Source organism: Opisthocomus hoazin, chromosome 14 (assembly GCF_030867145.1).
Source record: "Opisthocomus hoazin isolate bOpiHoa1 chromosome 14, bOpiHoa1.hap1, whole genome shotgun sequence".
Lineage (NCBI taxonomy): Eukaryota > Metazoa > Chordata > Aves > Opisthocomiformes > Opisthocomidae > Opisthocomus > Opisthocomus hoazin.
In genome coordinates, this window is record NC_134427.1 from 3,592,383 (window position 1) to 3,616,642 (window position 24,260).

General features: G+C 43.5%; 1 protein-coding gene across 3 annotated transcripts in view; it reads left to right on the forward strand.

Moving 5' to 3' along the window:
- DACH2 (dachshund family transcription factor 2) overlaps positions 1-24,260 on the forward strand; it is a 315,305-nt gene that overhangs the window by 198,825 nt on the left and 92,220 nt on the right. For all 3 annotated transcript variants that reach the window (XM_075435512.1, XM_075435511.1, XM_075435513.1), the window contains exon 3: positions 13,871-14,002. In XM_075435512.1, the coding sequence (XP_075291627.1) occupies positions 13,871-14,002 (132 nt within the window). The remainder of the gene's footprint in view (positions 1-13,870; positions 14,003-24,260) is intronic.

Sequence of the window (24,260 nt, forward strand, 5' to 3'; positions counted from 1 at the left end):
TCTTCGATAAATACATACCGGTTCCTAAAACTACACAGAGGACTAAAATTTTAGTTAAGATTCATATTTAACATAATGAACTGGTCAATTATTAATTAATCCACAATAACTATCCTATTAAACCTGCTCTTATCAATGTAGTGCCGCTCTTAGGGAAATCTCAACTAAAGGATATAGTACGTAAATACTGACAAGATTTATTTAAAAGGAATATCTACAGAAGAAACAGAATGTGTTTTTTTAATAAACTATTAAATTGACAATGTATCGCATATTAAAGTTCTAAAACCAGAATTAAATGCTTGCTGGAAATGCATTCGAATATCACCTAGATAAGTTTATAACATTATACAACGCTCGACCTTGGGGAAAAGCCTTAAAGTAGACTTAAACCTCTCAGCTCTAAAAAGATAGCTGCAAAAAGTACTGTATTAATATTGAGAAATGGCTGAGGACTGCAGAGTATATTTTTAAAGGGAATGCTTGCAAGGGGTTGCTTATATAATGTAGATTTCTGGAAAAGCAGGATGAATAGATAACTGGAACGTTTTTATGAATTGGCTAAAAACATTTTGAATACATCTTGGACATCATTTATCTTGATTGTATTTTTATTTTAAAAGTAAATTTAATTAGTTTGAATTAAAAAAAATCTGAGCATCTATTTTAAGATCTGAATGTACTTTGACTACTGAAATAGTTTCACAAACCCTAAGCTAAAAATGTTTTTTGGCACGGTTTTAGAAGAACTGAAACTGCTACACTGATGCAAACTCAGGAGTAAAGACCAGCAGAGTTTATCTGTAAAGATTTGCAAGGGCAAAGAGAATATTTGCATAATTTTAGATTACTGAGTGTTTCAGTTCAGTGACTAAATTATTCCTCTACTTCTTGAGCCTGCATTTGGCTTGGAGACTGCAAGTTAATTCAGCTTGACCAATGAGTAGAGACACATCCTTTAAGGTTTTAAAAATGGTGTAGTTCATCTTCTACGTGTTATTTTTATTCATCGCCTGGAAAATAAGCTTCCAGTCTCTCAGCTTTGAAAAATGTTCTTTACCTTGCATAGCATAAAATGGAAATAGCGCTTCTGGCATAACTTCATAAACAAAGAAGATGCTAACCTATTGGGACTAAATTATTTGTCTCCTGTGTTATTTGTGTGAGTAAATGTGCATGAATAAACTTGAACAAAAGCTATATGAAAGTAACTTAAAAACAGGGAGATCAGAAACATCAAAAGTAAAAAATGCTTAAAAAATAAAAAGTGAAGGTACGCACTCCTCTGTGATCGTGTTCATACGGTCTCTAGCTGTGTGATCAGTAGCTATTGCTTTATGCCCCAGAGGAAAATACAGCTCTCTGTGTCTCGTTAGCTGTGGTCTAAACGTAGCTAGAAGTTAAATCTGGTTTCTCCAGCCTGTGGGACACCTCCTCCTTTTTCTTTGCAGTGGTAGAAATTCACGCATCCATCACCTGCCTGCAGAAGGTGTCCCAGCAGCACCTCAGCTTTGACCCGCGGACATGCTGGGCGGCATTCGCTGCCTGGCGTGGTGGTTCTTGCCTCACAGAAATGTGCTGGGGAGTTGCATGGAAGCTTGTCCTTTCCTGAGCACGGCCAGCTGGATTGATGTCCAAACTCTGCTGAAATAAAAATAAACTAATCTAAAATATCTTATTTTCTTAGAAGAAGTATATGACATGCGTGTGCTACAACACACCACTAATGCCACCTCGCCACAGAACCCACTTAAAATGATCAGTACTGATGAAAGGGACATTGGGGCAAAAGCTGCATTCCTGGTGGCTGTGTGAAGCATCAGGTTGCAACAGTTTGGGGCAGATGTGTTTTTCCATGCCCTGAATTAAAAAAGAAAAAAACCTGACAAGTTTTGTCATGCCAAGAGTGTGTGTAGAAAGAGGTCATAACACAACAGCAGGGGAGGAAGCAGAGACTTGGAGTCCAGTCCTTGCTCCCCTGTGCATTGCTTTGTTTTACATAGAACAATTAATGGAAAATTCATTTGGGAAAACTACGAATCAGCTATTCCAAGAATATTTAAGTCATGTTCCTGCGCTACGTTCTGCATCTTTTGTCAAATTGATAGTCATTGCAGATGTGGTCAGCTCTACCTTAAAGTTGGAGACCTGCTTGGAGCCCCTGTCACCGATTTCCCGATTTTTCCACTGGATGGTTTTCCTTTCTTACCAGAGACGTTACTGCTTCACTGGTCTATCCTGATACCCTGTGAATAAGCTGTGGTATTTCAAATGATCTGAAAGCGCTAATATTTCGCTTTCATTCAACAGCCAGAACAGGAAAGTGATTATAGATCTCAGAAGAATATTCCATGAATTTATGTTCTGAAGTGATGCTGCTTTCGAACGTGCATCTTTTGAGGTTGCGTTGATGAAATGCCATTTGGAGAGGAGTGCAGGGGCTCCCTCTTTTCATTGCTTAGGTTACTGTGCTTCAAATAAGCACAGTATCTTTGTGGTTTTTATGAACTGGCCGCAAATTTCTCAGCCTGACGTAACTTAAGAGCAGTGGTAGCTACGTTATCGTAGCATTCAGTTTCTGTTCTGGTGGAGGTCTTGAAAGATCACTTATGTGAAAGAAATACCATGTAGGGGATGATTCTACAAAGATGTGTAAGCAGAGGAGCCTGGCTTTGGTTTTACCATCTGAGCTAGCACTAGTTGCCACCCCAGCTGATGGTCTGTTCCCAGTCGTTTAGGTAAGAAGAGTCTAACCTTTGCGAACAACCCCACTGGTTTTAAACTGGTTGCAGAGGGGTTGCTGCACAACTGGGGGATCGCGATGCCTGGGAAGGCAGAGCTGTCTCCGTGGGTGAGTGCTTTGTGCTTGCAGCTTAAGCTAGTTTCAGCTTGATGAACACAGATTGTTTTCTCTCCTTCTAGCCAGTGCAGGTCATAGTGGAGACCAGTTTTTTGGTCACAGTGTTGCTGCTGATCATTTGCAAGCAAAGTGTCTGTGGTGCAGTTGCCATCTTGAGTAAAGAGGGAGCTCGCTGCTGCTTTTGTAGCTTGGGGAGTACTAATGTGAAATTATTACTTGCTTGGTTGCAGTTCAGTGAAAACATCTGAGGAAAGGCTGGAGTAACGTTTCTCCCCTCTGACACTTGAGCTTCTAGGAGGGGTTGGGTAAGGGATCTGCCCAGGACGACCCTCGAAAGCCGGTAGCGTTGGTCGGGCGGGTCCAGCTGAACAGCGGCTCCCAGGGGTGTATTTCAGCCATCCAGTCTCTAACAGCAGTGCTGGTCTTGACAGTATGTTGAAGGCGTCTAAAATACTGAAGCGTGATGTATTTATGGAACTAGGTATTCACTTAAAATCCTTGAAATATAGCATTTTTTTCCCTTGTGATTGAAGACAGCTGGGATGTAGCTGGGCTGTGCCATCTGATACAAAAAAAATATCTGTATGGTATTTTCCAATCATAAGTAGGAAGTAGCTTGAAATCACTCACAAAGATATCCTTATTCTCAGAAGGCCTTCCAGCCCAATTAATTTTACAAACTCGAGAGATTTGTGCCAACTCCAGATAAGCTTTCAGAGTTTTTGGTACTTAACTGAAAGGACCTCCAAAAACTTCAGCAATTTCCCCATCGTTACTGCTTATGGACAAGGGCTTTAAACCCACAGCAATTGATTTAATTGGAAAGGAATAAACGTGGAGAAAAAAATGACAGCAGCTAATTCTAATTTCACATGGCATCACATGCACTGTGGCAGACTTCTATGATTACGTAGAAGTTACAGAATGTCCATGGTGAATATGAGGGCTATTAGGTTGAAATGTATTTACAATGTAATTTTAGGTGCCCATGAACCCAAATATATTCTAAAATGGATAACGAAGGCCTGCAATCAGAAGCAAACGCAGTGAGCTCTGCAGCCCCAGAGACGGTGGCTTCAAGCCCTGTTTTCCAGGCTGCTGGGCAGTCCGGGTTGGTCCGAGCTGGACTCAGGTAGGTCTGAGATTGCTCACCTGGGCTGGGCCGCGGCGCTGGGTGGTCGTGCACGGCGCTGACGGGTGCCGGCGTGTGCCAGCATCCCTGCCTGTCCTGGTGCCAGAAGGGTTACTGAAGTTGGCAATGCGTTGCTGCTCGGCAGGTCGCGAGGCCGCTGCCGAAGGTCTGTGTTCCTTGCGTGGCTGGTGGTAGCCGTCTTTGTATTCCTGCCTCTGGCCTCCGAGTGCTCAGCGCTTTGGAGTTAACATTTTTTCCCTATAAATGGAATTTATTTTCTGTGTTGCTCTCAGGGAGGTAATTTCACATGTTTCTGGTTTAGTTTTTGATTTTCCTAGTCCTTATCTCAAAGAATTGTAATTGTTTGTCAGTGGCAGCATTATGAAAGCATAAGCAGATAGTTTGAGGATTTGGAGGATTATAAACATCACTTTAACTTGTCTTATCCTTTCTGGAATCTGAGTCCTGATGCATGAATTTGTCACTCTTTTGATGTACGAAAACACTTCTTAAGTACACCAGAGAGTGTAAGAGTTTTTGTTTCATGCTGAGAGTTTTCCATGACGTGACTGAAATTGCATCAGATATGCACAGAAGAACATACAAATTATCAGTATAAAGTGATTGTGATCATCTCAGCAGTAAGTCAGTGGCCGACGCGTCTGTCTCGTGTATGCTTCCATCTTCTGAAACCTGTAGATCAAAAGTGGGGTGGCCAGTCAGTCAAATATACAGAAGATGGGAAAGGTCACAGTAGTGCAGCATACTAAAAGTATTATGCATTATAGTCTTGACAAATCATTCTCATGGCATAGATTGTAAAAAAGAGCAGAAAATGTCACAAAATTAATCAATTCTCGTGAGATACACTGTAAGAATGAAGAAAAAAAGTTAAGGTAATCCTGTCAGTGCTCTTTGTAGTCCTGATTTTACTGTTTCTCTCAAGAAGGTAAGCTGCAGTTTTGTTTGGCGTGAGACAAGCTACCTTTTCGGATCTGAAATCATCTGTAAAATACATAGATGGGTGTTGCTGTGCATCAGCTTGAACATCAGCACTCATGTTAACACAGGTTTAAGCACAAATTTGGTATTAAAATTTCTACATACTTCAAACTGAGCCCTATGGGTGTATGCAGGAAATCTGACTGCTCTTTGGTCATTGTATCTTCATGTTGGTCAAGGATATGAAACACCTCAGGCACAGAGACTCGATGGAAGATGTTCATGTTAAAAATGTTTCCAGCCTTGCAGATGGGTAGCAGGGAGGATAAGGTTAGGCTATACAAAACACCGAGATTATAACTGGGGTGAGAAGCCTAAAGAACAGAGGCAGACATGGGGTGAAAGCATCTGGAAAGCAAACTCTCACCATATTCCAAAATGAACACCCAAATTTGTAAGTGTCCAGGACTTTTGCTGGTGTCTAAATACGTGTGAAATGAGAGAAGGACAACCTGCCACTTCTGTGAATTATTCCATGGAGTGGCAAGGACATTTTGGTCCGTAAAGGTTTTGATCTTGTTCATGTGAACTTTTGCCTGAAACCGTATTTTAGGATGAAACGAAGGTGAGAGAGCACACCGTGTTAAACAGCAATGCCCAGGACTGCAAAATCAGGCTGCCAAAAATTCAGAAACATTTGTGCAACCCTAATTCTGATCCCTCGAGCGTTTAACAAAGTCTTTAAATTACATTATCACCTACTGTTTTTTTTCCCCAGCCCCAAGGCTGATGATAGAGAATCGATTGACCTGTGGGGGAAGCAAGACCGGGTGGTGAAGGGACGTGTCTGTAGGTCTGTCCCTGTCTGTCTGCTGCAGAAGTGGAGGCTGTGTGGGGAGAACTCAGGGGCTGCGCAGAGGCGAAGAAGGAGGTCTCGCCAGTAGAGGCTGGGTGACCGTTCACTGCAGACGCGACCTGGCTGGAGCTTCTCTGTGGAGGATTAATTCTCGCAATTCCTGACCAATATGCAGAGGACTTGTTCGGGTTTTATTCTCCTCAGTGAGGTTCTTTTGCCATGGTGCAGTTTCTTGACACTTTAAAGTGGTGGTGTTTAAAAATTAGGCCACTCAAAAGTTCTAACTCTTGTCTGAAATGTTTTGCTGAGGATGATCTTAGGTAGTCTCTGAAGTTTCATTAACTGAACGCGTTTAGAGAATTAGTCTTCATTTTCTCTTTCACTTTGAACATGTAGCAGGATAAATGCTGTATAAGTACTTCCAAATTTTCTACTCTAAAAATCAATTTTTTGCTGTTGTTTGGGGTGTTTTCCTGTTGGAAAATGGGAGAGAAGACCTTATTTTTGAAATATGGTTGTAATACCAGAGTGACGGGCGGTAGGTATCAGAACAGATGAAAGAAACTCAGCTGTTGTGATACATTTCTTGGCTATTGATGGCATTTCAGCTTGGCAATGTCAAGTGGATGTAGCACGGATTTCAGCCTGGGCTCCGAAGTGTCCTCCCAGGGCAGGGCCTGGGGTGAATACTCGCACAGCGTAGCCCGTGAGAAAGCTTGCCGTGGCCAGTTACTCACTGGGTTCTGTCCTTACAGTCTCCCAAATGGTTCACGCTGGTGGATCATTCCGGCCTGTCGAGCGGGTGGCCAGCATAGCTTTGGACAGCCGCTGGAAACAGAACGTGTGCGAGAGCTAAAACTTTCCTACACTTTGTATTTGAGTCAGTTACAGAAATGGAAAAAATCTGCAAGAAGATGACTTACGTGTTTGGACCCGTCTCCAAACTGCTGGAACACCTTGGTCATTTTCATGGTCTTACTCAAGAATTTGGTTTCGCTGTCCTCCATGTCAGCAGCAGGGTTTTACCTGCCTGTTTATCACTGAACAAGGATAATTCATTTCAGCTACAGACAAGCCTCCACTTTCTAATATGAGTGTTTAAATTAATTAGGAAATTCTTGCAGGCATTCTGAAAACGTGAAGTACATTATATGTATTTATTTTTATTAATTTCCTTATTGAAGAAAATGGGAAAGAAAGTACATCCTTTTCAGCCTTCCAAGGCCTGATTTATTGGATGTTTCAGAATTGTTTTCACTGTTTGCAATATGGTATCTCATATTAACATTTCGTACTACCAGATGTTTCATTATTCCTGTTTTAGCACATTGTACTTGACCCATAGCAGCTTTGAATGCAAATAACAAACAAGCCAATGCGCAATGCTTGACTGCTAGACTGAAATAAGATGGCAAGGCTAAGCTGGGTTTCATTTTTCCTTTTGAATATTATTAATTGCAATGTGTTGACTGTTAATTTAATTAAATGTTTTGTTTTAATATAAGACCATTCTTCAGTTCACTGACTCACCATTTCATTTAATTAATTGCAAACCTCAGGATTTGATTACTCATAGTTCTCCTTTAGTTAATTTACTTGTTCACAGTTTTGGCAGAAAAGCTTTCAAACTAATATGAAGGAGGGGCACAGTCTAACTCATTAGGGAACTGGAAAAAATCGCTGTAGCTAGGGGACGAGATTAGCAGATACTCAGGGTCACCTTAAAACGCTCAGAGTCCTTGTATTCACCATCAAAATCTAATTTTCACTGACTGGACATCAGTTAAACGTGGAGGATTCACTTGCATGCGAGACCCCCTGGTGCCTCAGCGCGGGAATGTAATGGGGTTTCGGTTTGTTGCGTCTCCGAGCAGGTGTTTGCTAGTGGGTCGATGGTGGTGGTCACTGGAGGCGAGAGACACTGTCCCCGCGTCGCCTGGCGCTCCGGGCAGCGGGTGGGTTCAGCGCTGCCCCGTAACGGGATGCGGGGGGTACCCGACAAATGGCCTTGGAGTTGCGATCCTTGGGCCGTGCAGTGAGAGTGCCTTTTTCGTTGAAATAATTCCTGAGGCTTCACAGAGGCGTGATCTTCAGTCGTCCTTTTGTCTGCATAGGGGATATTGGAGTGAACAGTTAACCACTAGCTTTAGGAGTATGCATACACGGGATGGAGAAACCTCTCTGGCCTTCACACCTTCTCGAGTTCTGCCGGTACCTTGGCTTTGGGAGCAGAGGATGCTGTCAGTGGGCGCAGCGCTCACAGCCGCAGCCAAGCCGCACAGTCCCTTCAGGTCCGTTCCAGCTCCAACGCCCCGCCGGCAGCGGGTCTTCCCCGGCGCAGTCTGGCGTGCGGTGCTGAGCAAGCTGAGCATGGGCCTAGTGTGGATCAAAACCCTGGATATGGAAACTGATGCTGAGATGTATTTTAACTGTGGCTCAGAATACGATTGCAGATTTTTATTTCAGTGCAGCCCGAGCGCTTGGGGCAGACCAGCTGGAGAGCAGCTCTGCGGAGAGGGACCTGGGTGTCCTGGTGGACGACAGGTTGACCATGAGCCAGCAGTGTGCCCTGGCTGCCAAGAAAGCTAATGGGATCCTAGGATGCATTAGGAGGAGTGTGGGCAGCAGGTTGAGGGAGGTTCTCCTTCCCTTCTACACTGCCCTGGTGAGGCCCCATCTGCAGTGCTGTGTCCAGTTCTGGCCTCCCCACCTCAGGAAAGATGAGGAGCTACTGGAGAGAGTCCAGTGGAGGGCTACGAGGATGGTGAGGGGACTGGAGCATCTCTCGTACGAGGAGAGGCTGAGGGAGCTGGGCTTGTTCAGCCTGGAGAAGAGAAGGCTGAGAGGGGACCTTAGAAATGCTGATAAATATCTGCAGGGTGGGTGTCAGGAGGACGGGGCCAGACTCTTTCCAGTGGTGCCCAGCGACAGGACAAGGGGCAACGGGCACAAACTGAAGCAGAGGAAGTTGCATCTGAACATGAGGAAGAACTTCTTTGCTCTGAGGGTGACGGAGCCCTGGCCCAGGCTGCCCAGGGAGGCTGTTGAGTCTCCTTCTCTGGAGATATTCCAGACCTGCCTGGACGTGGTGCTGTGCAGCCTGCTGTGGGTGACCCTGCTTGGGCAGGGGGTTGGGCTGGGTGACCCACAGAGGTCCCTGCCAAACCCGAACATTCTGGGATTCTGTGGAAGGGTTGTTTCAGGGCTAAACTGGTGTGTTGCACAGCGGAGTTACGCAGGCTTGTCAAAGGGAGAGCACGCAGCGTCGTGACCAAACTGAGGTTAGGGAGCGACGATCACTGATGGCAGCCGGTGGTTTTGCCGTGTGCACGGTGCAGGTGCACGTGAGCGCGCGCCGTCCCAGTCTGCTACACAGTTGGGTGAAGATTCGTACACAGAGAGTGGCCCCGGAACACGGCCCCGCGGTTGCTGCGCTGGTGTCTCTGGGAGATCCCCACCGGCTCCTGTGGGAGCTGCTGGCTGGTGGGACGTGGGCTGCTGTTCCCAGGGCCGGCTCCGCCAGCCACCTGGGAGCTCGTGGCTTTGGGAACGACCCACTGCGAGTGCGCTGAGCCCGCTGCGTGTCGGCGGTGGGTGTTGGTGTTGGAGAGGTTGTGTGTGTTTGATAGCAAGCTGTACGTGGTTTGGTTCCTGGGTGTTCAGGGATTGATCACAGCTGGCAGACGAGAACTGCAGGAAGGGAAACTTAGTGTTAAATGGAGAGAAAAACCCCAAAGCTTTGAAGTATGTAATCCAGCATGTCGGTTTTCTTAGTGATCCTTTTTTTTTTTTTTTTAAGGTGAAAGTGGAGGGATAGATGTATGTGTTCCAGCAGTTTGCAAGTACATTTTTCAGAGTGAGGTACTCCAAGTGAGATTCTGCTGCTGATAATGATTCATCCGAGAGGATGGAAGTGATTCTTCAGTGCTTTATAGGTCTTCAGATAAGTCAGTTGAAGAATAGCCCTCTTTGCCACAGCTAGCCGGAGCTGAGTCAATTATAGAAAGGAGTTTTATTAATAGTTAAATTAAATAGTAGCTTCAGTAACGTTAGCCGCGACAGTAGCCTTAATTGAAGATTATGCCACTGGGTGATTTGCTGTACATTTTCTTCCGTCATTTCAATCAGTAGCACACCCTTACTGCTGAAACCATTTGCCTTAACCTCAATTTTATTAGCTTTCAGAAATGCTGAAGAATTAGTACGCTGTTTTTAAAGTGCCTCATACGGTCAGATTCTGGGGCTTTTACTGCTATCACAATTCAAGTAAGAAACTGCGTAGACTGGGGAAGAAGTGGATGAGAGTATAAAGGCTCTGCTGATAGCGAGCTTCGAGGTGGCGCTGGCGGTATCTGCTGCGGGTTTATGCCTGGCTGCTCAGGATCTTCAGGCTGTCGTGCTGGCTGCAGGAGGACTCTGCTTTGCTCTTTAAACTTTTAACGCTGAAGCAGAGTGACTGTGGTGTGGCAGATGGCACGGCGTAGACTTCTGATACATCACTGTTTCTTGGCTGTTGTCCTTGTGGCAGCTGTGTCTGGTTAGGGAGCTCAGAAATGCCTGACAATAATTACCTTTAATTTCTGCAGGCGTCAGCGTGGTGATTTGGGGACTGTGTTTATTCTTTTCTGTTTGTTCCGCGCTACCCATGCTGCCTTTGTTATGCTGCTGATACAACTGTTCAGTAGAAGTTTTTTGTGTGCTTTTTGGTTTTTTTTATACAGTGCCCTGGATAATTTTTTGTCTTGTCTTTTCTCTGAACATTTCACCAAAGGTCTGAATTCACTTCCCATTCCCTGCTTACCTTCTTATGAATAGTTTCTTTATTCTTTTGTACGTTTAAACAAATTAAAACTGAAGTTTTATGACTTACACTATGCTGAACCTGTATAAATATTGACCCAGATGAAAATATTTACTGGGGTATTGGTTCATCTGTACGTATTGGAGTACACAGAAATGCTAAACTGTGGTGATAAAGAAACCTCCGTGTTGAGACGCTGTATTTTGTGTAACCTTGAAAATGAATGTGAATTCTTTGCAAACGGGTTAAAAGCATAAAGTGAAAAGAGAGTAGGCTGTGAGTGCGTACAGGTTCCGCAAATGCTTTAGCAATGGCCGTGCCTCAAAACTTGGGCTTGTTGGGACAAGGAGGACAAGGGCAGACTTGCAGGTAGGCAGGCGAATCGCCCAGGTTCTGGGAAGTCTGGAGAACAGTCGGTTCTTCCGAAGGCTTGTGCTGATGAATGAGTTTTGAACTTCTGAAAATAATGTGAAATTCACTCGAAGAGGAATCCCACTTCCTTTCCCTGGAAAAAAAAGTGGAAAAGTTTATAGGCGATTTCATCTTGTCCAGAAAGTCTGTGAACAGTTTTATCATTTAAGATGGATTAAGTGTGAGTGATGGCAGCCAGAGAATTTGTAAAAACAGGAGTTTAAACATCAGAATTTTATATTTCCTTGATAGAGAACCTGTAGCATTTGCAAAAAAACTTTAAAAGGTGTTAGAAAAAAAAATATTTTTAAATAAAAAGTGAGTACTGTTATGGTATAGTGATCTGTATGAAGCGAGGACTGCATTAAATGACCTGAAAGACAAGATGGCTGATGATGTTTTCTGGACTTATTTTTGCGTGTTTGTATTTTGTGTGTATTAATAATGAATTCAATATAGTTTGTCATCTATCAGTGACAAAAGAGTAAAACAAGTGCCTAATTAGGCTAGGTAATATTTGTTGGACCTGGCATCGGTACCTTGGGAATGTGGGAGTGTGTAAGTGCGGTTTGGTTTTGTGAGTGCGGGGAGGCCCTTGGCAAGGTGGAAGAGGCAGGACAGACGGCCTGGGGAGAAGACTCCCGTCTCGTAACCTGTCGTCCCCGGCTTACTGGTAAGAGTCAGGGACATCTCCGCCAAAGTTAACCAGGTTGCTGTACCCAGGTGTGACAGTACACGTCCCTCCGCCGTGCAGTTGGAGTCTGTTGGCTGCTTGCTTACTGAATTCCGATTAAAATAATGCAAACTTTGGTGAGGCGTGGTAGAGGAGCAGCAGAGCTCATCGAAGTGTCAAATTCATAGCAGCTTTAAAAGAAAGTGTTTTAATTTACGGATGTGTGGCAGTATGGGATGTGAAAATCATTAGTTCACTTTAATCAGTATCTAATCTCTCAGTGAGCGGTGCTTTCCAGAAACAGCAGATTACTCATTTCTGTTTTGATGTGTGATACCTTTGTGGGTTGATGCAACGTGCACCACCACCAAGAAATCATGGGGGTCTTGGTTATGCAGTTCCGTGATTTTGTGGAAGTACTGCACAGTCAATTACAAGATAGGTGACATGAAGCATTTCGCTTGCTTTTTAGCAAATGACAAGAGCAAGGCGTACGGTACTGGGAGGAAGGCAGTAAACCCATTTAATGCACAACTGAATGAATAAACAATTATGTCTGTGGAGGTCTTTGTGGTTGCATGGCCTTATCCTCTGTATTTTCCTGCAAGACAGATGAACTTCAGATAAGATATTTTCAGTCACATCTTGCCCAGAGTAAAAGTAATTAGATACTGTCTGGAGGAAAATCTGATCTCTCACTGACCAAGTCAAAATGAGAAAACTTAAAGTTTGCTCTTGCGAAAAGAAGATATTGGCAATCTAAATCATAATAATAAAGTTGTCAAAGTGTTGGTAACCTGTAGCCTGATGCTACTCTGCTTCTTCTCTTCTACTATTGGAAATTAACTGAGTTTTAGTCAGTTGAAAATCTTCTGCCACTAACTTCCCTTAATTCTGTAAATTTGTGCTGGTCTTAATGGCATGGTTAAGGTAGGATCGAGTTTGTAATTACCTGTATTGTACTTCTGTAACATTTCCAGTGCAATATTTTCCAGTAGCATTGATGTTAATCCAGACCAGCAGGCTTCAGAGAAGACAAAGTAATATTTGGATATATAATATAATAGTAGAGCATTGATCGTGCCATGTTAATTGGCTTTGAACTGTTGGAATTAAGGAAGACTGCATCTTACTAGTGTACTTGCAAACTTTGTAGCAGCTGAACAACTGAACCAGAAAGTGATCAAAGTGACAAAATGATCAAAGTGACGGGAAATGGTATTTAAAAGTATAATCAAAAGGGATACCATTAAATAAATATTTCTTTATGCTATACATGTAAAAAAAAAAAAAAAAGAAAAAGAAACATGAAATAATTAAAAAAAAAAATCCTTAGAATGGTGTATTGAAATGACCTGCTGGAGAGCAGCTCTGTGGAGAGGGACCTGGGTGTCCTGGTGGACGACAGGTTGACCATGAGCCAGCAGTGTGCCCTGGCTGCCAAGAAGGCCAATGGGATCCTAGGATGCATTAGGAGGAGTGTGGCCAGCAGGTCGAGGGAGGTTCTCCTCCCCCTCTGCTCTGCCCTGGTGAGGCCTCATCTGGAGTCCTGTGTCCAGTTCTGGGCTCCCCACTTCAAGAAAGATGAGGAGCTACTGGAGAGAGTCCAACGGAGGGCTACGAGGATGGTGAGGGGACTGGAGCTTCTCTCCTACGAGGAGAGGCTGAGGGAACTGGGCTTGTTCAGGTTGGAGAAGAGAAGGCTGAGCGGGGACCTCATAAATGCCTCTAAGAATCTGCAGGGTGGGTGTCAGGAGGACGGGGCCAGACTCTTTTCAGTGGTGCCCAGCGACAGGACAAGGGGCAACGGGCACAAACTGAAGCCTGGGAAGTTCCATCTGAACATGAGGAAGAACATCTTCCCTCTGAGGGTGACGGAGCCCTGGCCCAGGCTGCCCAGGGAGGCTGTGGAGTCTCCTTCTCTGGAGATATTCCAGACCCGGCTGGACGCGGTCCTGTGCATCCTGCTGTAGATGACCATGCTCTGGCAGGGGAGTTGGACTAGATGGCCCACAGAGGTCCCTTCCAACCCCAAACATTCTGTGATTCTGTAATAACGTTACATAACTGGACTAAGAATGTGTGTTGAATTTATGTGATTTAGTCTCACTGAAAGGAGTGGTTTTGTTCTTTGTATTTTTCGGTGCTGTATGGTATGGTATGATATTGCATTTTATTTGTTTATATTTTTCCAGGTCTGACAGCGGCTGCCATGGCAGAGGCTATGAAGTTACAGAAAATGAAACTTATGGCAATGAATAGCCTTCATGGAAGTGGAAGTCAAAATGGAACAGAATCAGAAAATGAGGAGCTGAATTCTAATGCAGGTGAGTAATGCTGTGCGTGTCAGCTGTAGGGGAGCTCTCAGCACCCGGTTTTGCGCATGGGAAACAGTATCAGGAATCTGTCTCAAATTCTATTTTGTAAGCTTTGCTCTGCCAGTGTCAAAATCGAAATTACTGCACCCATTTCTCAAGTATCCCTGCAGTTTTCCTCCGAACAGCCATCTTCATTAGATTTTTGAAAAGTATTGGTGAAGGGTTGTTTTCATTATATTAGAATACAGACATTTTAAACTGTTCCCTGAGTGTATTTGTAGTAACAAAAGACTTCTCTATCGGCAATAATGCAGTGAGCCTAGAGTTTTCCTGTAAATGATGGAAAGTTTCCAAAACGTCAGGTTGTTGGAACTCATTATGAATTCCACAGTTCGCTGGAGAAAGGTAAAGCAGGGCATGCTAAATCACCAGCTTTCTGGCTTCTCCGCGTTTTGTTCTTTCCTTGAACGGATATTTGCAAACCACAGCTGTGGAGGGGAGTCGTGATAAACGTCTGTCACGGCCGCCCTGGCTGGGACGCCCTTGGGTGGAAGGCACTGACGCTGAACACGTGTTCAGTCTGTGCTGCTGTAAGCATTAGTATGAACTTGAACTGAGCTCCCCGACTCCAGCTCCACAAGAAGAGGGTTTTGAAGAGGGTATCTTCTTGGTTTGTGCTGATGTCCTTTTCGGGTGAACGGAAGAGCTTTTTACTTGGGTAGTGTAGAGAATCTAGAATAAGATAGATCCGTTTTGTCTTGGAAAGCGGCTGGATAGCTATTACAGTAAGGGTAGGCTCACTTGGACTCACTTTTTTTGGTACAAAGAATCCTACAGTAGACTCTTCCCGTTTTGGAAACTTAACGCATGCTTTGTTTTCATCATCAATTCAAGAACAGCGGCGTTGTCTGATCCCTCGCCGCTTTCGGCTCTCCCATCGGCGTTCACACGTCTCTGAAGTCACACATGCGTCTCTAAAGACGAAGCCGCTCCAACAGTTTGCTTGCTCGGATGGCGTATGGTGTATATGCATTGTACCATCAAAATGGTAATTTATTAGACCAATAAAGCAGCAGCTGGGAGGTCTTAGACTCATTTTCTAAAGGAATAACTTTGAATTCACTACAAATTATGCACAAAGCAGTCCTTCCAGAAGTGGTATTGCCTTTTGCTAATTTTGTGTACTCATCTGTATTGAAGAAATCTGGCTTCTAATTCATGCGTTAAACCCTTCCCCAGCGTTCTGTTGTGTAGGATATGTATTTCTTATTCACCTCTCAGACCCTAATCAATTAGTGCGTATTGAACTCAGAAAAAAAGCCCTGAAAAAACATATTTAGTTTTTATAACTCTTCTAGTCTCTAGATAGTTCAAAATGAACTAGGAAGTTTCACTGAATGTGAAGTAATGTGACTGAAGATAGAATTCCTTCAGAAAAGCAAGGCAGTTTCGTGCAGAAAAGATGTAGGGTTAATGTTCGGGGTTTTTAAAGCTGCTGTACAAAAGCTTGCTGATTTGAATGCCCATGGTTTGGTGTGTTACCTGGTATGGCAAAATTAGTGTACTTCGTATGGAGAGAATCTACAGTACACCAATATTATTATTTTAGGTACCTCGTTGACATGTTTTATGGGGGACTATAACCATAACTATAATACCAGCTTTTCGACAATACGTCAAGAGCATGCATATTAAATGAAAGTTCTTTAGCAATTCAATGAGTTCTGCAACTGACTCAATACCAATTTAAATATTTGGAAAAATTCCCGCTGACTTTAGCTGAAGTTACAGTTGGGCCCAAGAATAAGGAAATAGTGTCAGTTATGCAAAGATCTTTTCTCAGTTTGTTCCCTTTTTCGTTGCCTAATTCAGTAAAATTGCCAAGAGCAAATTTGCTGGTTCAAATGGCAAGGTTGCTTGCTACTACTACTAATCATATTAAAAACCATAATTTCCCCTCTTTTTCGTGTCTGCGATGCCAGTGTTAGGATCATTCGTGTAGTGCGTGGCTCCTCTCGTTATTGGTGGGTCATTTGTTAAAGATTTGCAATGAGCAGGTACAGCAGGGGGTGTCGAAAAGGAAAACCAAAATGAGAGGAATGTAAAACTTAATGATACATTTCACTATACAGAATAACTGAGGAATTACCAAATTTTCACTAGAGAAAACTGATTCGAGACTGAGGTCGGGCATGAAGAAAGTGGGCATGTTCTGTAGAAGCCGGTGTACATTTTGTAACCGGTTTCGCTGTGGAGAGCACGCCGTGACAGTTCTGTGTGTGTGAGACCTTTGCCAAATGGTGGGTTTGCTCTAGACTCCTCCAGTTGAAGTGACTATTAAAAACAAAAGGGAGATGCAAAATGAGAAAGAAAATTGAATTTTGAAATTTTTTTTTACCAGGAAGAGGTAAAAAGAAACAGAGCAAAGGAGTTAGAAGCCTCGTAAGCGAGAAAAACATTTTCTTTTAGGAGGGAGACCTACAGTTTCTTTGATTTGAGGTTCTGTTTAATAGCTTCTGTAATGGCTGCAACATGACTCCGCATCTAGATTTCAGCATGAATAACAACCTGTTCGTGTTTCATTTAGCTCCAAATGAGAAATTCTGTCTTTTATTGTTTTAGGAAATTAGTCTGTGTACTATTGCTCCTGGAACTTTATAATTAATCACTAAAGGTTATGGCTGTGGAGAGTTTGTGGGAAATAGATGTCTGAATGATTATAATTGTAGCTGTCAAATCAGAAATATAGTTACACAGAGCGGAGGACCTTTTGCTTCCTTTGATTTTTTTTTTTTTTTTTCTTTTTACTGTAACAAAGACTTGAAGGGTTGCAGTTGTACTTAAAAAGAGAACTGTAGCGGTGGTGGGCTCGTTACCTCCGTGGAGCACATTGACTTTCTGTGTGAGATACAGCAGCAGTAAATAGGAGGCTGGGTGCCTTCCTCCTCGTTCTGTAGTCTGGTAGACGAGTGGAATAGTCTCTTTCATTGGGTCGGTTTTGAATTAAAAATGTCATTGATCAGTATTAATTCCTGAATCTTTATGGCCAGATTCTTTGGAAGTGTGTCGTTATATACAGGCCATTAAAGAAGTGGTGAGGATGTCTTGTACTCATCTCAGTCCCCATCTGTATCTGCTGAAGTCGGTATGAAATACTTCTGGATTTGCTTCTGTAGTAATGCCTAGAATGACACCGCTTTCTCTCTGTGTGTGCACCTGTGATGAAGGAAATTTTTCAAGAATTTCTGTGTCTGAAGCCAGCATTCAAGCTAGCAATTTAAAATCTGAACTCTAACTCTCAGGATCACTGAGTGTAATTCCTTCGGTATTATGTTGTCCTGTAGGAAACTACAGATGTGGAATTGAATCTTAAAGTGTGTGTGAGGAAGTGGGGAGTAAATTGCCACTTCTCTGCATGTTTCTAATCCAGCTGGTAGGCTTTGGCCATCCGGTCCTAACTGTCTCCTTTTTGTAAGATTACAGTAATCTCAGTAGTGGTGGCATTGAGTACTGAAATTTTGTAAATAACTTATTTTAAAAAAAATTCTGCGAGAGACAATACTGAAACTGTGGAAAAAAAAATGTACCAGAAAAACAGAATTGCATGTATTTTTTAATGGTAGTAATGCATGAGTTCACAGTGCCGTGAAGAATGTCGTTACGCATTTGAACATTAATGTCCTCCTTCCACTCTCTCTGCGGAAGAGAAAGAGATTTTTTTGCACCTTCCTACTCATCATATGAAGTGTTGAAGCAAACTTCTCAAGCAGTTGAAAATCTTCTATTTAATCTGGCACTAGGGGTTCTCCAGCCCCACAGGCCAGCTGATCTGTGCTCGCTCTTCCTTGGGCTTCGTGGCTGTCTACAGCTTCTTGCAGGGTCTGGGGAAGGAAGGGTGAGTTTAGAGAACCGCATAGATGGGGACATCAGTGTCTGGAAGTGGGAGAAGCTACCTCCCTCTGAAACCTCCGGTTGCCAGTGGCCGTAAGTCTGCCGTAATCCCGTTCCTCCTTTCTGGCTACGGAGTCTGCAGAGATGAGACGGTTTGTGGACGGCAGTCAGCGCCCGCCTCGGAGGGTTGCCCTGAGTCCAGACGGCTGCCGTAGCTGGAGAGCAGGACTGATAATCCGTGCCAGGAGTGACGTGGCCTCTCGCATTCCGCTTTGGAAAGCGGTGAGATCCGTAGTCTGCAGGTGGCAGCTGAAGCCAGGTACGCTGGGGTGCGTGCAGATCTCGCAAAGCCCAGCCACGGAACGAATTTTGTTGTTCTGTAGAAGTAAGAGAAACAAAACAAAACCTCTCTGGTTGCACAGAAGTGTTTATAAAGATCATCTGTTTCATCATCATGCACTACTAATGTTAGGTGAAGTGTATTCTGGAAATTAGCATATCATTGCCTAGGGAAATGTGAAACATTTGAAATCAGAGGTTTTTTTTTAGTAGCGTGGCAGCAGGTAATTTGTACAAGTAGGTGATAGAATCGGAACGTGAAGGAGAGATTGCAAAATACAGTGTTGGTGCTATTACGTGAACCTCCTTGAAGGACGCGGAGTTCCGCAGCTGCTACGCGAAGCAGGATCGGCGCGCCGCGATCCGTGACGGTACCTGTTTGTACAGAACCTCAGTGCAGAGCAGAAAGCAGGGATTTCCTTCTGCTGGCTTGTGGAGCTAGCGTGCATGATTTAATAAATGCGTTTTGCTTTCCCAAGAGAGATATCAAACAGTACTAAGTGTTTCAGTGGTATTTCCTTAGGAAGTCAAAATGTTATTCTGTACGTAGAGTCTTGTTGCTTAATTTCCAGACAAGGAGCAAAGTTGGGCAGAAAAGAAAGGAAAAACACCCGAGCTTCTGGCATGTGAGGATCAGAGAAAAAGCTCTTCACTGGGGGGGGGAGTGTTATCTTTTTATCCTTTTTTCCCTTCAGTACCTGCCACGCAGTTTTCTCATAAATGCAAACATCCTTCACAATCTGTTTAGAAAACCACAAATACATCACTCGGAGGAATATTTAAGGAACCATCAGGAGGGGAAAAACTCATTGGTTTAATGGAATGCTGTCAAGGAAAATCAGCATCACAAACGACACCAGGGCAGAATTGATACTTTTGCACTGACATGTTAAAAGAAAATCCCATGCATTATTTAGAAAACCCAGAAATCTGTCAGCTGTATGATTGCCGAGTTAGCAGAAGCAGGAGGATGCTGCTCAAGTTGAAAAGAAACGCGTAGGCACAGATCCATATTGTAACCTTTCATGTTCTCCACCCACCATGAATACCCAGCTATTACACGGTCAGCATTTTTTAGTTTTTCTCTTTTAAAATTTTCAAGTGCTTGAAAAGTCAGAAGAGGTGGGTCTTTTATTCGAAAAAGCAGGATGCCGAGGTTGTTATTTTAGTGTAAGAGTAAAAATGACAAGACCAGAGGACAGACGCTTTAATCTGTGAGTGCCGTGCAGACTTCGTGAAGTCATTTTTCCTGTTGTTAAAGCAAGTATTTTTGTGTTACGTGAGCAGACAGTTATTGTTTCAAACAGGATAATTTTATTTAAAGAAAACAAAACATTCATGCCATTTTAAAAAGATAACCAGTCAGAACTACTATTAATATTTTTAGAATCAGTTGAAAAGCTGGTGGAGCATACATTTAATTTTCTTTAATTGTCCTTTGGCCAGGAGGAACGTATGCTATCTTGAAATAAGAGAGAATTTAAGATGTTTTGTGTTTTCTGTGCCATCTCATCCAAAAACTAGGCTTCTTTGGCTCCAGCCCTAGCAGGTATATTAAAACGTAATCCTAGAAATGGAGACATCTGTGCTATTTCTTTAGACTTGCCTGCGCTGGTCGTGGGGAGTGTGAAGATACTCGCTGTTCACGGTGGAAGGTGAGAGTAGCAGAGAGTGGCTGAGCGGATCTCCCTGTTCGTGGAGTGGTGACGTGCAGTGAGCTGCTGCTTCGTGGCCAGGGGACACGAGGGGATGGAGCACCGGGACAGTCTGGATAGATAGGAAAGAGTATGGCAGCTTTGATGTGCCTTTTTACAGAGTCACAGCATGGTGGGGGTTGGCAGGGACCTCTGTGGGTCACCCACTCCAACCCCCTGCCCAAGCAGGGTCACCCAGAGCAGGCTGCACAGGACCGCGTCCAGGCGGGTCTGGAATATCTCCAGAGAAGGAGACTCCACAGCCTCCCTGGGCAGCCTGGGCCAGGGCTCCGTCACCCTCAGAGGGAAGAAGTTCTTCCTCACGTTCATCTCGAACTTCCTGTGCTTCAGTTTGTGCCCGTTGCCCCTTGTCCTGTCGCTGGGCACCACTGAAAAGAGTCTGGCCCCATCCTCCTGACACCCACCCTGCAGATATTTATAAGCATTTCTAAGGTCCCCTCTCAGCCTTCTCCAGGCTAAACAAGCCCAGCTCCCTCAGCCTTTGCTCGTAGGAGAGATGCTCCAGTCCCCTCATCATCTTTGTTGTCCTTCTTTCCTCAACCATGCAGGTGGTGTCGTAGTGCGAGTATGGGTCATGGTACAACACGTGTTACACAGCTGGTGGGACCAGACTGGGAGACAGGTGGTGATGGTCAGTGTTGTGCAGAGACATGGAGATCAGAAAGGAGCTCAGAGCACTTCATGGCTCCTGTTCAGCCCATCAGCCTGGGCTGTGTTTCTCTGGGGGAGGCTGAACGCTGCAGCGGGACGGTGATACTACGTGTTACAGAGCATGTCTGAGCTAAAGAAAACTTCTGAAGCCCCTGGATGAGACGTCGGTTGTTCAGGGCTAGCTCCCAGCACAGAGGCGAGGGAGCTGCGTGCTGGTCGATGGATGAGGCTGCTCTGGAGAACAGAGGCGTGTGGGCCCCGCGGGTGGTTGGCTGCGAGGACACGCTCCACGTAGGAGTGTTTATCCCAAGGCCAGAGTACTGGAAGAAGATTCACGCAGCGATGAAACTCAGTGGCTTTCAGGTTGCGCTTCCATGCGTAGGTTCGGAGATGCAGTTTCCTGGAAGTTTCCTGAACCCACTTGAAGTGATAACGAAGAAATTGTAAGCTTGCTTTGTGAGTGAAAACAGAGTGAAGGAACTGAAACACTTGCAGAACACCGAGACTTTCAGCAGCTTTACCCATTGCAGTTTGTCAGAAAATGTCCGTGGTTGCCCAGTGATGCAGAGCAATGAATGTCCTGCAGAGAATGTGAGGAGGGGCCTGCCTGGAGCCAGTGACTGGTAATTTGGGAGGAAAAGGCTGATGTGCTCTTCTCTTTCTTAAGAGACCGCTCCTCCGCCGTTAGCCAGGGAGTGATGAGCGGTTTGGTTTGGTTGTACCGTGGTTATGTTCTGCTGTATTCTCTTCCATCTCTTCTTAACGGTGATGGCTTCCCTGGGCTGTTACGAACAGCACAAGAACTCGCTCTCTGTTTTGAAGCTTGGAAACAAGATGCACAGTGATCTGTTTCTTTGGCAAGTTCGGGTTTTCTGGGAGAATGAATACCGGTGGATGGCTTCTGCTCTGTCAGCCCCGCACTGGGCGGGATTTAAGGCCAAGAATTTTAGGATGCTTTGGTGAACAACAGTTTGAGGGGAGTGCAAAAGTGAATTTGTTTCTTACCTGAAAACTATTTTAAGGTCCCGTTTTAGATAGTTTCTTAAGCAGTTACCTATGGAATGCGTTGAAGTACTTCGTGTTTTTAGACAGGATTCTTACTCATTTAAATATGAACGCAAATACTTTATAGTAAATGGGTATGATTCACACAGAAATGTTGATTCATCAGCTAATATTGACATATTTGGATTGATTGACACCCAACTGAGAAAGGTGAAATAGCTCTGGATGTAGGTTTAAAACCAATAAAGGAAATACAACTTCAGACAACTTCTGAAAATGAAATTCTGTGTGATTTTCTTTGTAATTCTGAGGCATCTTTGAGAGGAATTTCAGTTTCAGATTTTTGATGCTTATCTTACAGGATGAAATTAGTGGATGTTTATATAACATCAGAAGCTAATGTAAGCTATTTTAAAGATCAAACGAATTTGGGTATCTTACATAGACTTCTTTTATAAAAGTTCTTATTAAATGTCTGAGCTCTGGTTCGTCTGAGTGCTTTTGGAGTGGGCAGTTCTCAAGGGTGTATTTTAAATGGATTCATGACAATTAGATGCTGCTAAATGTTTATGAATGGAGAATATATATACTTGTAAGTTTGTATTTCAACAGTTAAACAGATCGCACAGTCTGCTTCCTCAGTAGATTTTGGCTGTTACCTTATTTGAAGTCAAAGAACTGCTGTTCCTTTCTTCCAGGCCAGCAAGTAGATTTTTCTCTTTTTTTTATGTATATAAATGATTTCTAACTTTTGCTGGAAAAAAAAATAATATAGAAAATCAAGATTCATATCTGTTAAAAAAGAAAGCCTTCCTCACGCCATATGAAATACCTCTGGGTGCACACAGCGTAATCATAAACAACCTCTCTAGATTCTTGCCCTATCTGCTATCTAAGTGCTGCAAAAGATAAACTAATGACAAAATGCAAATGGTATGGCTAAACTGCACAGAATTGAGAGCTTTCACATGTCTGTCACCTTTCAGATCCTTTCCAAATTTATAGTCACAGAGTGCAGAGGTCTAAATCTTCAAAGCTTGAGAAACAGAGGTGCAGCATGAACTAATCTTCATTTTTCCCCCTATCTTCTTACAGCAGCACTAATGGAAATGTATTTTGTTTAATGACTCTGAAATCCTGTTTGTAATTAGATGTGGGAATTGGTCTTACTTTGTAACAGATGATACTGGAATAATAATATGAGAGATGCTACGCTGAGACCACTATCCTCCTAAATCTATATCATTTTTCATTTTATTGACAGGAAATGTGTTCCTGGAACAAAGAGATTGATTTTAAAGAGTAGAAAAAGAATGTCTAGTTAAAACTCAAATGAAAACATTTTAGCATTACTTTAAGAGTATCACAAGAGTACATTAACCTTTACACGTTTTTTTTTTAATTTTAGTAAACAGTCTGATAATTGTTGCTTTGTCACTGATAGGATCTTTGAATTAATGCACCAAAAGGTAGGGAACTTTAATTAATGACAGGGTACATACAATTAAAATGCATATCATATTTCAGAAGGATTATTCAAAATAATTAATTTTGTCTGTTAAAACACTTTTACAGTCGTAAATGAAGTAATTAGGAGTGGGCACAGAGCGTGCGAGTGCAGGCTGAGCTCCCACAGTCCCCACAGAGTATTGGGCTTCTTCGCTAGGTCTGGATGTCGTAAATCATTCTGGCCACTGTAGAGCCAAGGCTACATTTTTTCCTTGGTTATTATTTTCGTGTTCGTTAGTAGGAGCAGATATTTGTGGCCACCATCGACCTGCTGAAGGAAAGCAGGTTGCCCAGCAGTGTCTCTCCGTCAGCCGAGGTCTCGTGTTTCTCTGCAAGGCACAGAACTGCCACAGCGCTGTAGGGAGCGATGCTTACCAGAAAAGTGGCCAAGTTAGGACTTTCAGTATAATTTTTTATTAAGACCATTAGAGATGAGATGCATTGCACTTCAAAAGGAAAAATTGTTCCAGTTCAGACATTCTGGTAGGCTGCCGAAGGACATGGTGTGAGGAGCACTGTCCTGCCTGTGAGGAAGAGGAGCTGCTCTCGCTGCAGGCGGCTGCAGGGTGAGAAGGCGTCGCCAGGCAGCTCTGCCTTTCTGGTCCTGCTGCTGGCGGGAAGGGGAAGGACAAAGAAGAGCGTGGTCCAGATCTATCTCTCTGAAACAAATTTTGTATTTGATGTTAAACCATTGTTGGATAAAAGCAGAAGAGGTCCTGGGAGCGGGATCCATCACCTGGTGATCAGGTGAACTCTGGCAATCAGGGATGCCAGCGACGCTGAGAAGTGCGCTGGCTTCAACTCTTGGATCTGCCACAGTGTTACCAAAGAACGAGGAGAGTGAAGTACCATATGTCAAATTTTTATTTTTATTTTTTTTTTAGATCCTTGTATGTACTCTGTTTCAACAAAATCTTGTCTGCCTGTCGTTTTGCCCAAAGCAACATATGTGTTTAAACACTGGGGTGTATTAGCATGCTTAACCATTGTGGTTTAATTTCCCATTTCAGGATGTAAGGATGTAAGGAAGCCAGTGCGTAAAGAATTGCAGTATGTCAGGAAAAGCAAGTATTAGTGCTGGTTGCCTTTGTTAATTCCAGTGAGTCAACTTCAATCTCACATTAATGATATTTTAACAATAAAAGTACTTTAGTCTT